This window comes from Gracilinanus agilis, chromosome 5, assembly GCF_016433145.1.
Source record: "Gracilinanus agilis isolate LMUSP501 chromosome 5, AgileGrace, whole genome shotgun sequence".
NCBI classification, from domain to species: Eukaryota; Metazoa; Chordata; class Mammalia; order Didelphimorphia; family Didelphidae; genus Gracilinanus; species Gracilinanus agilis.
Window position 1 is genome coordinate 218,281,985 of NC_058134.1, and position 17,692 is coordinate 218,299,676.

General features: G+C 43.1%; 1 protein-coding gene across 1 annotated transcript in view; it reads right to left on the bottom strand.

Annotated features, from left to right (window-relative positions):
• Positions 1–13,348, bottom strand: part of NCF4 (neutrophil cytosolic factor 4) — a 30,657-nt gene extending 17,309 nt beyond the window's left edge. Inside the window, exons 1-4 of the mRNA XM_044678232.1 lie at positions 13,317–13,348; positions 7,117–7,201; positions 5,525–5,678; positions 4,187–4,257 (exon numbers count right to left, since the gene is read on the bottom strand). Coding sequence (XP_044534167.1) covers positions 4,187–4,257; positions 5,525–5,678; positions 7,117–7,201; positions 13,317–13,348 — 342 coding nt within the window. The remainder of the gene's footprint in view (positions 1–4,186; positions 4,258–5,524; positions 5,679–7,116; positions 7,202–13,316) is intronic.
• Positions 13,349–17,692: the final 4,344 nt, after the last annotated feature.

The window sequence follows — 17,692 nt, forward strand, 5'->3', positions numbered from 1 at the left end:
AAGGGGAGGGGGGGAGAGAGAGAGAGACAGAGAGACAGAGAGAGACAGAGAGACAGAGAAGAGGGGGCAAGGTTCAAGTTTTCATCCCAGCTGCCTATTATTAATTAACTTTAATGCCTTCCCCCTCTTGATTTTCTCCTATTTATCCCGACTATATCTTGTTTGCACCTGGTGTTGGCATGTCATCTCCCTCTTAGACTGGGAGTTCCTTGAGGACAGGTACATATCTTTAGCTTTCTTTGTATCTCCAGCCCTTAGCACAATGCCTGGCACACAGTGGGTGCTTGATAAAAGTTAGATGACTGATTTCTACTGACTAATTGACTAGTTGCTTTGAGCAAATCCCCTTTCCTCCTGTCCAATATCATAGATCTGGAAATAGACAGGACCTTACGTCCAGCTAGTATGGCCTCTCACTTTATAAATGAGAAAACTGGGTTCCAGAAAAATATGACTCACATCCGCTTGTTCCCCTCCATTGTCTTAGCTCTTAATGTCCTTGTAAGCAAGCCATCCCACCCTCTGCTCATCATTGGCCCTGAAATAACAGCGGGAGCAGGAGTTGGTAGGTCAGAGGTGGTAAACCAATATTTGGGAGATGACTGGAAATAGACAAGCAACCAAACACTGGGCAGGCAAGTGGTATTTATGGAACTATTTGTATGGAATCAGAAGTAGATGACTTTGTTATTGTTTTCTCTTTTTTTTAGTCTTCTTTGACTCTTCATGACCTTTGTGGGGAGGGAATTTCTTTGACAAAGATCTTGGAGTGGTTTGCCATTTCCTTCTCCAGATCATTTCATAGATGAAAAAACTGGCAAACACAATTAAGTGACTTGTCCAAGGCCGAATAGCTAATAAGGGTCTGGGGCTAGATTTGAACTCAGGTCTTTTTGACTCCAGATCCAGCACTCTATCCACTGAGCTACCATTACCAGGGAGAAAACTAAACATGGTGAAGAAAGGACTGGCCTCGTCAGTCAAATCATCAGAAAACGTTCTCAAGGGGGCAGCTGGGTAGCTCAGTGGATTGAGAGCCAGGCCTAGAGATGGGAGGTCCTAGGTTCAAAGCTGGCCTCAGACACTTCCCAGCTGTGTGACCCTGGGCAAGTCACTTGAACCCCATTGCCTACCCTTACCTCTCTTCTGCCTTGGAGCCAATACACAGTATTGACTCCAAGACAGAAGGTAAGGGGTTTAAAAAAGAAAGAAAAAGAAAGAAAAAAAGAAAACATTCTCAATATGGTGGGGGGAGGTGAGGCTTTGGACTTTCTCTTTCAGGTTTAGAGCTGACAAGTTTTTTGATCTCTTGGTAGGTTTCTTCCTTTTTTATTATTTCCATAAGTTTCAAACTGTGCTAGTCACCATGACCCTGAGACACAAAACTAGAAAATCACATTTATGTCAGTGAATAAGAGGAAATGATTTTGGAATTATTAAGAGAAATTTTGACTTCATACATCAAAGATCTGTGATTTGGGGGATAAAGACAGCCCCTCCACTGGCTCTGATCACAGCTTGTCTACCGCTTACCAAGTGGCCTCTGAGAGTTATTGTGGCCTAAACATCCACCACTGCTGCCACCACCATCCTGTGGCCAATCTCATGATGACTGAGATTTAGCTGAATTTAGCTGGACTGAGATAATGGAACACAGTCAAGCTCTGGGCTATTATGAAGACAGAGACATGAGACAATGGAAATACCATTGGTGGTGGTGCCAGAAGACCTATATTTCTGACATTTACTACCCAAGAGATTTGGAAAAATCATTTTACCTTCATGCCCATCACTTTCCACATCTACAAAATGAGAGAGATGGGGTTGATGGCCTCTGAGACCTTCCCAGATCTAGATCCAAGGTTCATGTAGGACCTTGGGCAAGTCACTCTCTGGACATCAGTTTAGTCATCTATAAAATGGTGGAGTTAGACTAGATGGTTAATAAGATTCTTCCCAGATTTATAATTATGATCCTATGTGTAACTTCAGCAACTTCTGGGAGCCTCAGGCTCCTCCTCTGTAAAATCAGGGCATTGGCCTAGCTAGCCCCTGAGGTCCTACACTGATCTCTCATTACAGGGTGGAGGGGTCCCAGGCCCAAAATCCCTACTCTCAATTAAATTCTTCTCCATTGTCAAAATTACTAATGAGAGCTGCCTTCCTGGTGGACTCGGGGATAAGAGCTGGAAAGGCCCTTGATGTCATTCAGGGCCACTCTTTTCTCTGGCTAGCTTCAAGTCTCTGAGGTCTTCTATTTGTTCTATTTTTACTTTCCTCATGTCATTTTGGTCTCCCTAGCTGGAGAACACTCCAGGATGGGACCCCAAAAGAAGTTTCTCTTTCCCCCTCCTCCCCAGCCCTCCCAGATAAGGCCTTAAACCAGTGATTCCCAAAGTGGGCGCCACCGCCCCCTGGTGGGTACTGCAACAATCCAGGGAAAGCGGTGATGGCCACAGGTGCATTTATCTTTCCTATTAATTGCTATTAAAATTAAAAAAAAATTAATTTCCAGGGCACTAAGTAATATTTTTTTCTGGAAAGGGGGTAGTAGGCCAAAAAAGCTTGGGAACCACTGCTTTAAACCAATAAGCCCTTTGCACCATGGGTTGAAAGGAGAACTAAATGTGATGTTAATGGAATTTTTTAAATGGAATTCAATGAAAAAAAAAACTACCATATGTATTCAACCTCTGACCAGCCTGAAGCTAGTGTTCCCTTCAACCCTTCCCTTTTCCAGATTTCCTCATTTCTGAAGCCATTTTCCCAGGCACCCAGGTTTATAGCCTCAAAGTCATTCAGGACTCTGCCCTCACCCTCACCCAGAAGCACCTCATTGCTGTTTGGTCGTTCAGTGGTGTCCAACTCTCCACAACCCCATTGGGAGTTTTCTTGGCAAAGGCACTGAAGTGGTCTGCCATTTTCTTCTCCAGCGCATTTTACAGATGAAGAAACTGAGGCAAAAAGGGTGAAATGACTTGCCCTGGGTTACCTAGCTAGTTCAATGTCTGAAGTCAGATTTGAACTCATGATGTTACCTTCCTGACTCTAGGCTTTGCTTTTTATCCTGAGCCACCTTCTCAGCTGTTGAGTATTGTTAATCCTAACAACAACAATAATAGCTAATATTTCCTAGTACTTCAAGGTTTGCAAAGTATTTGGCATGATATTTTGGTTCGTCCTTGTGACAAATCAGAGATTTGTGCTATCACCTCCATTTGACAGATAAGGAAACTGAGGCTAAGGGCTTTTAAGTGATGTGCCCAGGATCATAAAACTTTTAATAATAAAAAAATGAATTAAAGCTAGTATTTATATTATACTTATATTTATAACATAAATAAGGATAATGAGGTGCCACAGCAGATAGAAAACTGGGCCTGGAGTTAGGAAGACTCATTTTCCTGAGACACTATCTATGTGACCCTGGACAAGTCATTTAACCCCATTTGCCTCAATTTCCTCATCTGTAAAATGAACTAGAGAAGGAAATGCTGCTGTATCGTTACCAAGAAACCCTCAAATGAGACCACAAAGAGTCAGACACAAATGAAATGGTTAAAGATATATATATTGCTCTTACTATATGCCTAGCATTGGGTTAAACACTTTACAATTATTATCTCATTTTATCCTCACAGCAACCCTGGGAGAGAGGAGCTTTATTATCCCCATTTTATAGATGAGGAAACTGAGACAAACAGGGGTTAGGTGATTTGCCTACGGTCACACAGCTAGTAAGTGCCTAGGGATGAATTTGAACTCAGGTCTTCCTAATCCCAGATTTAGCCTCAAGGTGAAAGTATTCCCTCTAATATTCCCTTGCAAATGAGCATCCCTCATACCAAAAAATGCAAGATAATGTGGTTGATTCTGTGCTCTCCATCCCCATTGCTTGAGCATAAGCTCAAGATGTTGTTTGCTAATGTGTTACTAATATATTATTATTCTATGTATGCTATGTATTATATGCATATGATAATATAACATGATATATAGAATATAATAATAATAGGTTCTGGGTTACTGCATTTGGATGGGACAACAGGGTCCTAAGATCTAAGATGGAGACTCCTCCATTCCTGTTCCAAGGAGAGAAGCAAATGGCCCAGGGCCGATGGGGTCATGGCAGCCTCTTGCCCACATGGGGCCAGAACCCTCCCTTTAGCCTGAGACTGAGAAGTACCTTCATGTAGTAGTTGAGGGCTGGGATCCGGCTCTCGGCAATTTCCTGTTTTACGCCAACATAAACCTTAGCTGGAGGAGAAAGAGATGATTGCAACATCAGAAGTTGTCCAAGAGCACAATCAGGGGGAAAGAGCAGACTTAGAACTCCAAGCAATACAGTGACGAACAGTGAGTCAAGAAGCCTGACACGAATGGGGCTTCTGCCTCTTAGTGGAAAGGTGGGAGACTCCAGGTAAGGCACAAGGCATACATCACTGGACAGGGCCAATGTGTGGATTTATTTTATCCATATTTCTTTGTTTCAAGGGAGTGTCCTATTTTGTATGGACAGAGAAAGAACTAGAACATAAATAACAATTTTATTTAAAATAGTCCAAGACTCATAGATATAGGAAATACCACTTTAGGGGACAGCAAGGTGGCTCAGTAGATAGATAGGCCTGGAGATGGGAAGTCCTGGGTTCATATCTGTCCTTAGACACTTCCTAGCAGGGTGCTCCCGGGCAAAAAACTTTGACCCACATTGCCTAGTCCTCACCACTCTTCTGCCTTGGAATTGATTCTCAGTAGTGATTATAAGACTGAAGGTAAGGATTTAAATTTTTTTCCTGTAATCTTTAGATACCATCCAACTCTAATCTACTCATTTTACAACTGGAGAAATTGAGGTCCAAACAAGGAGACAGATTTGCTTAGGGCAGCAAAGTAGTTCATCACAGAAACAGAATTCTAGGATCTCAGATATAGAAGGGGTCCCAGAGGCTGTCTAGTCCCTGAGAAGTGGACACCAGCCTCTGGTCAAGACCTCCAATGACAGGCAACTCATTCCTTCCCAAGGCAGCCCATCCTAATTTGGGGTAACACCTCCAGAAAGCAGTGGTTCACACTCTTACTTGAAGACCTTCAGCAATGGGGATCTCGTTACATCTCTGAACAACCTGGGTAAAGTTCTAATCATTAGAGAGTATTTCTTAACTGACACTTGACATCCTCTGGCTCCACAACACCCTTCCCCAAGCTCTGCCCTCAGGAGCCAAACAGACCATATCTAATGCCATTCTAACATAGGGGTAAGACTAGAACCCAGATCCCTGGATTCCCAGTCCAGCATTCTTTCCAATTTATTACAACAGGAATGCTCTGGTGGGTGGAAGAATAGTCTGGAGAATAAGACTCCCTCACTCAAAGGAACCACAGAATCACTCCCCAGAGGGTTCTCTCCCCATCCCCAAATGTCTGTATTACCCCAAAGAAACAGAGTAAGACTGGGGCAGCTGGGAAGGCTAAGGGATGAAGTCGCTGCTCAAGGGTAGGAATGAAAGAGGCTACAGCCTACCTGGCAGAGTAGGGAGGGTGCAGACAAATGGTGCTGTCTTGCTCTCAGGCCCAAACCTCTCCTCCAGTTTGGTCTGGAGGGCATAGAATTGGCGGTATCTGCGGTAAATGAGGTACTTGGATCCCCCTTTTGTCTTCACTTCAATGACAAACACCTGAGGAGGAATGAAGGTTCAGAGGTCACAGGAGAGGCAGCAGAGAAGACAAGAGAAGGAGGCTTGGAGCTGGTCAAGGACCACAGATTTAGAGCTAGAAGAGGACTCAGAGGAATATGGTCCTCTTCATTTTATGGATAAAGAAACAGGTCCAGAGAGGTCAAGAGATTTGCCCAAGATCACACAGGAAGGAAGAGGCAGACTCCAAATTAATTGGTCTTTCCCCTGTCCCAGACTCTTCATTGGGGTGGCTAAATTCTGTGATTCTGTAGGGGTGGGGTGTAAATCATATGACCAAACTGTCCTTCTGAGTGTTCCTTACATGTAATAATACTTCACATACTTCACTTCCTCCCTCCACACCTCTGCACACACTTCCCTCTGCTGGTGCCTGGAATATCCTCCCTCTTCAACTCCACCTTGCAAAGCTCTGTTCAAGCACCCCCTTTACATGAGACTTTTCCTATTCCTCCCCCGACCAAATGATCTCAGATTTATATCATTATTTGGACTATACTCATCCACTTCCATTTTTAGCCTGAGGGTATCTACTGTTTCTTTTGTCTTTGCATTCCTAGAGCTAAGGATGGTGCTTGCTCAACTTGCTCATCTATTCCAAATTTATATAAACCTGTGACTGCATCTGAAACCTGCTTGCAGTTTAGACCCCATCGGTCTCAGCTATTGATGGTTTAAGCCATAGAAGACCCTTTCTAAAAGTGGATCTGTTGGCCACCCGCTATGGGGAGGGAGGGGGTTTAGAGAGAGAGAACTTGGGATTGAATTCTTTGTGCCACTGCTGGGTGATCTTGGACAAATCACTGCCCCTCCCTGAAACTCGATTTCCTCCTCTGTAAAATAAGAGGGTTAGATGAGCCAGTACCCATCTTCAACATCTCTAAATCAGTGATCCCCAGGGAGAAGATGAATGAAACTATTATCAGCCATGAACATCTTAGCTATCTTTGATGATTGTCTCTGATTAGCTCCATTCATTTCCAAGATGCAGAGAAGGGGAACCCTGGAAAGGTAAGTTGAGTTTGAGTCGGGGTCATTGGCAAAGGGAGGGAACCACTGAGTCCATTGTCTAGACCAGTGATTCCCAAAGTGGGCACTATCGCCCCCTGGTGGGTGCTGCAGCGATCCAGGAGGAGCAGTGATGGCCACAGGTGCATTTATCTTTCCTATTAATTGCTATTAAATTTTTTAAAAAATTAATTTCCAGGGGGCTAAGTAATATTTTTTCTGGAAAGGGGGTGGTAGGCCAAAAAAGTTTGGGAACTACTGGTCTAGACCAAGCCTGACAGAGGGAGACCAGAAAGCTTTGGAGGACCACTGGCTTCACCAGTGACCATGAAGCTAGTCCCCATCCCCACCTCCCCCAGCCCTGCCTAGAGCAGGCTGGATTCTCTGGGTCAGAAGTTGAATGGTCTCTTACAAAGTAGCTGGTGAAGCCCCTCTTCTCTTCAATGTCAGCAATGTTGGCTGATATAGGGACATCGTCCGGGAGCTGGTCAAAGTCACTGAGGAGCCAAAAGAAAAGATCATCAGGGTCTGAATACCAGAGAAGCCTGACTGAGGGTCAACAACATCCAAAGGAGAGCAGTCAGTGCCTACATACAGGTGCTTCCATCCAAAAAGACAGATGAACAATTAGCTACAATGGGGCCAAAAGGGGTTGTTTAGGGTGCTCGCCTGCATCTAGGTTTTATTAGAATCATGGACCATCAGAATATTATTGTGCTATAAGGAATAATGAACTGGAGGAATTTCATGGGAACTGGAACTCCCTACATGAATTGATGCAGAGTGAAAGGAGCAGAGCCAGAAGAACCTTGTACACAGAGACTGATATACTGTGGCATAATCAAACATAATGGACTTCTCTATTAGCAGCAATGCAATGATCCAGGACAATCCTGAAGGACTTATGTGAAAGATGCTCTCCACACCCAGAGGAAGAACTGTGGGAGCAGAAACACAGAAGAAAAACAACTGCTTGATCACATGGGTCAATGAGGATATGATTGGGGATATAGACTCTAAACGATCACCCTAATGCAAATATCAATAATATGGAAACAGGTCTTGATGAATGATACACATAAAACCCAGTGGAATTGTTCATTGGCTACAGGAGGGGGAGGGAGGAGGAGAGGGAAAGAACCCGAATCATGTAACTATGGAAAAAATATTCTAAATCAATTAATTAAATAAAAATGTTCAAAAAAATAATAAAGAATCATGGACCATCAGAACTGGGAGAGCTCTTCTAACAGAGAATGTTAGAACAGGATTGTCAGAGCTGGGAGGAGATTTAGAAAATGAACCTTCAGAAATGGAAGAGATGTTAGAGATCATCTACGCTGGCCCCCTCTGATTACAGAAACCAAGGTCTAGAAAAGTTAGATTGTGGTTAATTAAATATTCTAGTCAAGAATTAGATGGCATTGATAAGTTTTTAATACTAGATTCCATTTAATTTAACTGAATCTTTCTTCCATGATCAGAAGGCCCTTCAGATTTTTTTAGAGCCTTGGAATTGCCATTATAAAGATCAGTGTTTATTGTACAGGACTGAAATTTCAGGTCATCGAAGCTTTGGGGTTCCTCTGCTTCTGGATGAAGGAGCATCCCCTGGAATGCTGTAACTTACTGTCTTCTCCTTGGGCTTGGGGTCAGGAGAGAACTGGGGTTTTGATTCAGCTCTGACACATACTGGTTGTGCCGTCCTGATGGAGACACTGTGTCTCCATTTCAAAATCTATAAAATGGGGATGATAATACCCAAATTACCTGCTTCAGGGGGTACACTTCAATTCCATAGCTTTTAGCATGAATTCAGCATATGCAAAGCACTGGAAATAAGGAGACAGAAACAAAACCACCTCTATTCTTAAAGAGCTTATATCATACTGAAGAGCTCTGGTGTTTACATAGATGAGTTTAATAAAAATATGTATTCAATGAAGAGGGGAAAGTAGAAATCTAACAAAAAAAGTTCTAGCTAGGACTATTTAAGGAAAGACTGAACAGTAATAGCTGGGGATCAAAGAAGGTGGCATGGAAGAGGAGGTACCAGAGCTGTGATTCAAAGGAACCACTGGGGCTAAGAGATAGAGGTGAGGAGGAAGGGCATTCCAGGCATGGGGCACAGTCTTTGCAAAGGCATGGAAAAGGAAGATGAATGCCAAGTTTAGTGGGAGAGAGGAAGGGAAAGGAAGAAAGGGGGAGAAGAAAATGGAAGGAAGAGTAAGAAAATGGAAGAAGAGGAAAAGAAGGACAGGGAAAGAAAGAGGTAGAAGAGGAAGAGGGGAAGGAGAAAGAGAGGGAGAAGAAGGATCCTGTCATCCAGATCTCTCCTCCATTGGTGAAGGGAGGTCTCCCATCAAGGGAAATCCTTTTGCCAAGACAGGTCAGCTCCTGCTGTGCAACTTTTGGTCTTGGAGAGTTTCCTGGGACCCTTAGAATATCCAATGACTTTCCCAGTATCACACTGACAGTAAGTATCAAAAGTAGATCTTAAACCAAGGTATTCCTCAGTCCAAGACCAGCTAGCTCTCTGCTTCTCCTCATTATGGAAATGAGCAGGTTCCTTTTTTTGTGGAGATGGGGTGTCAAAGGTGAACAAGATGACTTGAGTTCCCTTCTAGTTTAGATCCAAAAGACTCAGAATAGTGAAGTGGGGTCACAGAGCTGATCAGTGTCAGAGCTTCTCCCGTGACCACAGAAAGCAGCTGCTTTCTTAGAAAATTACAGAGTTTGAGAGAAAGATCTAGCCTCCCATAAGAACAAAATGGTTCCTGGATCTGAACAGCATCCAGGTCACTCAAAAGGAAATAATACTTCTTTGAAAAAACATAGGCTCTGCTTCTTTAACCAAATGAACTTTTATTTGCAAAGTGCACTCGCAACATGCGTGTGCGTGTGTGTGTGTGTGTGTGTGTGTGTGTGTGTCCCTGGCGAACATTTTCCTATACGCTCTATATGCTTTGTGTCCTCTTAGAAAAAAGTAAAGGGGGAAGCTGGGTAGCTCAGTGGATTGAGAGTCAGGCCTAGAGACAGGAGGTCCTGGGTTCAAATCCTGCCTCAGACAGTTCCCAGCTGTGTGACCCTGGGCAAGTCACTTGACCCTCATTGCCCACCCTTACCACTCTTCCGCCTAGGAGCCAATACACACAAGTTAAGGGTTTAAAAGAAAAAGAAAAAGAAAAAATAAGCTTCTCCAGGGCAGGAAGTATTCTGCTTTTTGTATTTGTATATCCAGGACTTAGTACAGTGCCCAGGACATAGGAAGCACTTAATAAATTCATGCAGTCATTTATTTATTCAAATATGGTTTTTCCAGATCAGTGAGAGTGCCAGATTTCTAGGATTGTGACCTGGAAGGACTGTTCAAGGCCTCTTCCTCACAGGACAGATGAAGAAGCTGATGCCCAGAGAAGCTTAACCAAAGTCATCCAGGTGAGAAGTCACAGAGCTGACCTGCTCATTATCTAGGGCCCTTTTCACACCAGACCAAGTCAGGAAGAGAGTGTCCCCAAAATGAGTGATGCTCTCATAGACCAAAGAATCTGACTGTTTCAAAGATCAAGTCTGTCTTCCTCCGGGGAGTCAACTCCTTCTGTCCACACAGCTCCTCTGACCTTCTCCTTGTACCTGTAGCCCTGACTTTTGTCTTGTCCCTGGACTTCAATGACTGAAGAGAGAGTGAGGCTGATTACTTTGTGCAACTTTGCCTCATTTAAATCTAGTTCATTATCAAGTCAAGACATTTCCCCATGATGTCACTGTTCTCTTCAAAAATAAAGGATGAACAACAACCTTGGAGCCATTATTGATGTCTCAGCAATTATTTAATTCCATATATAGATGTCTTGTCTCTTCTCACAAGACTGTAAACCCCATGTAGACAGGCACCATGTCTTCTCTCTAGCATCCCTCCCTATAGTAGACACAGAACTACAAGTTTGTGAGGACATGCAATGGAAAGAGCCCAAGGAGTCAAAGAATCAAACATGGCACACATTCTTATATTACCCTTGTGTGACACTAGGTCATAAGATCAGAGATTTAGAGCTGGAAGGGACTGCAAGCAATGTAGTCTTTTTGCAGGTAAGGAAACTGGGATCTAGGGAAGGGAAATGGCTTTCCCTGAATTAAACAAGGTATTAAGGTACACGAAAGATTTAAACCCAGGTTCTCTGATGCAGTCTTTGTTTTCTCATCTGTAAAAGGGGGTGGAGAATGAAGCCCTGTTTTCACAGCATGGGTCTGATGTTCAAATGAAATGATGCATAAAATTGCTTTGTAGGCTTCCACTCAAAATAACCAGTTGAACAGGAAATGGACCACTGAGCTTTCACATACCCACTCCAGCAAACCTCCAAAGATCAGACTAGACCAGACAATCATGAAGGATTCCAATAAGAAACTATAGTAGTTGAATTCTGCTGGCGGACAAAGGAAAGGAAGAAAGAATGTCCTCTTCAAAAAAGCCTCAGAAGAAAAATCTTCAGGAATGGTTGAGCCAAAATCCAGAGTTCCCATGTCAAAGAAAGACTATTTCAAGCATCCAGAAAAAAAGGCAGTTCAAGTACCAAGGAACTACAGAAAGGATCACACAAGACATGGTAGCTTCTGATGAAAATAAGAGATCTTAGAAGGCAATATTCCAAATGACAAAAGATATAGGTTCACAACCAAGAACAGCATACCCTGCAAAGCTGAGCATAAGCCTATGAGGGGAAGAGGATAGAGGAATTTTAGATATTTCTGATGAAAAGATTAGAGCTTGTGAGGAATTTTAAAATAAAAACACAAATTTAGAGAAACCTAGAAAGGTAGATGTTTTGGGGCAATTGAGAAAGAGATACATCATAATGTAGTACTAATATTCTTATAGGGAAAAGAGAAAGGTGCCCCTTCAGATCCATAATAACTTCAAAGGTTATTGACGAAAAACAGAGGTCCTGGGGAGGTGGAATTGGTTCTGTTCTGAGGGCTGGAAGGAGTAAGAGAAGAGACAGGAAGATAAATCAGGTATTGAAAAGAGTAAGAAAGGAGCTGAGCTTGTTATTTCTCATAACAGGATTGCGTGAGATGAATGTAGAGAGGAGGATGTGGAGAGGGTGCATGTTGGATGAACCTAACTCACCAGAAATGGACAGAAGATGCTTGAACACACATGCAAGATGACTGAAAAAAATGTATTCCATGCATGTAATGTAATGTAATTAAACCAAGAGAAATAAGAAATAAGGAAAAAGGATTGTTTCAGAGAATCCTGGGTTGTGTGAACTGACACAGTGAATAGAGAGAGCAAATAAATTGATTCGTTGTAAAGAAAAACAATTTTGAAAAAAACTTAAGAACTCTGATCAAAGCATTGAGCAACCACAACTCCAGAAGGCCTATGACAAAGCATATTCATTACCCATCTCTTGACAGAGAGGGCATAGACAGAAGGTGCAGAGGCACATTTTTTGCTATGGCCACTGAGTGGATTCATTTTGCATGACTATGCTTATTTATTACAAACTTGGTGCCTCCTCTTCCCCCTCCCCCTTTCTTTCTCTGAGCTTTTCATTGTGAAGGGAAGGAAAGGTTAGCAATTCTGATGCAAAAAAAAAAAAAGTCATTGTAAGATTTTTTTTAACTGTACAGAAGAAAATAGAAGAATAGACTAGCTGGACAGTTTCCAAAGTAACATGTAGAATTTGCAACTTCTTTAAAGCAAGCTTTAAGAAATGGAGATTCAGTTTCATATAAAATTCCCTTTTTGAATTCTGCTGACTATGTAGAAATGACCTTTTTGGTGTTTAACTTCAAAATATAAATTAATTTTTAAAAATGTTTTGTAAAACTTAAAAAAGAGTCAGATGGCAACTATTATTAGTATATGTCGATAATTCTCAAAAGCTTTCCAATAAAGTTCCACTGTAATTGGCCATGGGATAAGTTACAATTCTGCTATTAATCTGGTGCTAAATTGTTGGTCTACCTTCCATTGTGCCTGGGGATAAAATGGCTAATGTTTTCTTATTGTTCTTTTTGCCTCATTGCCTTGTTCAATGACATTCGGACAGCCAAGAGTCTTGAGACAACTGCTAGGTTTAATATTATGTAACTAGTGGCGTGAGTCAATATCATTATCATTACTACTCTTCCCACCCACCCATCATCACCACCTCATGAGGAAAGTGCTTTTTGAACCTAAAAGCTGCTGAGGACCATTCCTTAGATTTGACAGTTTAGCTCCGGACTGGGCACACAAACTGAGCTTGCTGTGGCACAGAAGAGCATTGGATTTGGACCTAGAAGATTTGGCTCTGCCTCTGACAGGTCACTTCCGGTTCTATGCCTCAGTTTCCCCAGAAGAGGTTATTAGACAAGCTGAAATCCATTTCTAGATTCCTGTGATCAGTGCATCAAGAAGCAGTTTTTATCTTTAAAGAAAACAACTAGAATCCTATCTTCACCAGATGGGCTCTGACTCAACTTCTTCTTCCCTAGCTTTGCTATCAGTTCCCCCACTAGTGGCAGGAAGGTCGTCACAAAAGATCTTCAGGGGACAAAGGGGGACTCCTACCCAAAGGACAAGGTCAGAGGCTATTCTAGAAGTCCTTGTCCACTCACCTCTCTTCTCGAAGCTGTCTGGGCAGAGACATGGCTCTGGATGTTCAGGGAAATGAAGTTGAATGTCAATAAAGTCTAGGCAACTCAGACTTTCAGTTGGAGTTCATTCACCCTTTCACTTTCCTCTGGTTGTCTTCTAGGTCTATGTGGGCTCTGGAATTTCTCAAGACTCCTTGCTTCTGTCTGGGGATCCCCAGGGTGTCCAGGACCCTAGGAAATCTCGGAAATTCCTCCAGGCTCCAATGGCACCCTTTCTATCAATCCCAGAAGCCCGAAAAACCTTTGGGGACCTTCCTGTCTCTTTAAGGTTGATTTCCTCTAACCCTCACCTCCCCGCCTTCTTCCCCCACAAATGGGGAAGTATCATTACAAATGTGTTTACACAGGCAGTCAGCAAGATTCAAAAATTATTTGAGCTGGAGGAGGCCATCTAGAGAGATAGTCTAGCCCCCCCCTCTCAATTTACACACAAGGAAACTGAAGACCAAAAGCATTTGACCAGCCACACAGCAATTGGGTAGCAGAATCCAGATTGGAACCCAAGTCTCTTAGACCCCAGTCCCAGGACTCTTTCCCCAGTAGTTTTATTTCCTGGCCCCTGTTTTAGAAGGAAAAGCTAATAGGCATAGAGGGAAGCAAAGCCAGGTTTGATTAGCCTTTCTCCTAAACTCCAGGCATCCAGAGCTCCTATTCTTTTGGCCTCCCAATGGTGAGCTTAGAAGAGCAAACCCACCCAGGCCAGGAAGGAAGCTCTCGAAAGGGCAGGGCAGGTTGATAGAAGGAACTAGATGGGGAAAACAGCATGTGCTAATCCATCATTGCTATGGCAGCAATCAGGCTTTTCCCTCTATCTCAAGTGACTTTTCTTATCTTCATCCCGCCTCCTGATCACATTATCACATAGGATCCTGGAAGTAGAGAAGCCAATGACCTCTAAGAGGAATAGGAGTAAAAGCATGCTCAGAAAAATGGGCTTTAGATGCCAGATGGTGGAATTGGTATTTTATATAGTGGTAATAGGGATCCACTGAAGATTATTGAGTCAGGGATGGAGGATGACACAGTCATTTTCAGAATATCCGTCTGGCGGCAGTTTGGAGGATGGATTTGAGAAGTGAGAGGCTGAAAGCAGAGATGTCAATTGGGAGAAAACTGCAACAGTCCAGGCAACGAGGACCAGAACTAGAGTGGATAGCATTGTACTTTGGTGGAATGCCTGATACACAGTAAACACTTAACAAATGCCTGTGAACCCATTTAGGGTGTGAGTTGAGAGAAGAGCTCAGATCCCTAGATACATTGTAGAGGTCAGATTAATAAGACTTGACAATTGACTGGATAGAGGGCAGGAGTTCCACACCATTGTTTTAGTGCAGGGGTCGGCAACCTTTTTGGCCATGAGAGCTATAAACGCCACATTTTTAAAAATGTCATTTCGTGAGAGCCGTACAGTGCTCACAGTGCAGCTCCTGTAACAGCGCCTGAAAAAAAATTGACTTTATGGCTCCTGCAGAAAGAGCCATATCTGGCCCTCAAAAGAGCCAGATATGGCTCGAGAACCATACGTTGCCGACCCCTGTTTTAGACCCTTATCTCCTGCCTTAGAATCAATACTAAGTATTTGTCCCAAGACAGAAGAGCAGTAAGGGCTAGGTAGTGGGAAACAAGTGATTTGCCCAAGATCAAAGAGCAAGGAAGTATCTGAGGTCATATTTGAACCCAGGACCTTCCATCTCCAGGCCTGGACCTCTATCCACTGAGTCACTTGACTGCTCTCTTCTCCCTTCGGACATTTTTGTGTCCTTCTGGTAGTCAGTCTAGTAAAGTTTCTAGATCCCTTCTCAAAATCATATTTTTGAATCAAGTATACAGAATTACAAAGAAAACCCATTTTATTATAATGTGGTTATATATATATATATATATATATATATATATATTTTTTTTTTAAATTTTGAGGACTCGATATTAGGAACCTGTGATGTAAGGAGAGGAAAGAGTTAAGGATGACTCACAGGGTGTGAACCTGTTTGACTAGAAGGAGAGTGAGGCCAATGACAGGAAAAAGGAAGTTTGAAAGGAAAATGAGAAGAAATATCCGGCGTCATGAACAGAGAGCCTACTGCGTCTTTTCTTCTCAGGAGGTTGGGCGAAGAGCCCAAGAGGAAATGTGAGAGGTGGGCTTGAATGTTTGTCCTGGGCCACTTCTCTGACTCGACCTGGCCCACGTGCCTAAGGCCAATTCCCCATGCCCACTGGAGGCTGAAGACAAGTAGCAGACCATGACTTTATCTATAGTCATTCCTGGTGTCCCATCCCAGTAGAACTACAAGTCCTTGAAGGAAGAGGCAGTTTCATTTTGGTCTTTTTATTCCTAGTGCCTAGCACAGTACTTAATAAAGACTTAACAAATAACTAGGCTGGGTCCAAGTAAAATAGAATAAATGCGATACTGATAACGAATCAAGATGCTGAATAATTGCATATATGATGTCTATGATGTGGACAGATACCATGCTGGCAGAAAGAGTTACAATGGTGTTTGGTAAAAACTTGGGAGATTCCCAAGCTCCACCACAATTTATTGACCAAGCATGGGCCCAGGTCACGTCTCCCTCGTCTCTCTCACTCATGAAGTTCAGTGTTTTGGAAAGAGTCGATATTTTTGACAACTGGCTGGATAGAGGGCAGGAGGTCCAAAGCCTTTTTTTAAACCCTTCTCTCCTGTCTTAGAAGCTACCCTAAGCACTGGTCCCGAGGCAGAAGAACAGGAAGGGCAAGGAGATCAATCCCAAGCTAGTTCTGTGACTTTGGATCTAAACTCTCTGGGCCTTAGTCTCCCCCTTTCCACTTCATGTCCTAGGAACCCCAAACAACTGATCGCCTCGAGATCCCACTGGCCAGCAGGGGGCAGAGGATGTTAGCCTGAAGAAAGACCTGTCCAGTTCTGGACATTAAGGCAACCCCTAACTTGACAAGAAGTTGGGCTATTGGATGGATCTCACTGTGCCCAGTCACTCAGCCAAATGTGGTGGGCATGAAATCAAGAGAATGGTTTTCCCATATGTGGTTCATTAAATTCAGCTTCCTCTTTTCTCTAAGAGATGAGGTTCTGTCGAGGCATAGAAGATAAAATCATTTGAATACCAAATCACGGAATTTCTGAATCATGAGAGCTGGGAGGAATCTTTGAGATAACCAAAGCGGGAGGGGGGGGGGACACATGTCCAGGCATCCATGGCATAGACTCAAGAGGGAACCAGTCAGGGGCAGCTGGGTAGCTGGGTGGCTCAGTGGATTGAGAGTCAGGCCCAGAGATGGGAGGTTCTGGGTTCCGATCTGGCCTCAGACACTTCCCAGCTGGGTGATTCTGGGCAAGTCACTTGACTCCCATTGCCTAGCCTTTACCACTCTTCTGCCTTGGAACCAATACACAGTATTGATTCTAAGACTGAAGGTAAGGATTAAAAAAAGAAAAGAAAAGAAAAAGGAGGAAACCAATTAAAGAGTGGGAAAACATGTCTCAGCCCATTCTCCTCACATTAGCCAGTCAATAGAGGCAGCATGGTGTGATGGATAAGGTGCTGGACTTCAAGTCAGGAAGACTTGAGTTCAAATTCCACCTCAGATATTTGCTAGCTTTAAGACCCTGGGCAAGTCCTTTACTTCTCTCAGCCTCAGCTTCTTCATCTGTAAAATGATGGCTTCAAAGGCCCTTTCCAGCTTCCAAGTCTAAAATCTTATGATCCTAGAAGAGACAGTCATGGCACTTGGTCCCAGCACAGCCCCACATTGCTTATCACAGTACTCCCCCTCTATACTTCCTCCCTCTTGGTAGCATCCTCCATCTCCCAACCTTTTTCCTTCTGCTTTGGAGATCATACTCTCAAGAAGGTTATAATATGCTGTGTGACCCTGGGCAAGTCACTTAACTCCCATTGCCTAGACCTTGCCACTCTTCTGCCTTGGAACCAATACACAGTATTGATTCTAAGATGGAAAGGAAGAGTTTAAAGAAGATGATTATAATAAAACTGTCACCCAGGCACCCAAAAAAGCAACTGTGCAGGTAAAATTGACTCCCTGACTCCATTACCTTCACACCCTCTTTGCCCCACTCTCCCAGAACACCTCCTGGTTACAAATTTTTTTTTTTATTTTGGTGAATTAGAATCCTGCCCTGCCATTCCATTCCTTGGTGAGACCAAACAGGTTGAGCAGATATGGATGGGCCGAACTCTGCACTGGAATGCACATTTACATTACATTATCTTTCTACTAAATCCACATCTCTTCTGAACTTTCTCATTTCTGCCAAGGAAAGGAGAAAACAAATATTTAGAAAACATTTACTGGGTGCCAGGCATTGTGCTAAG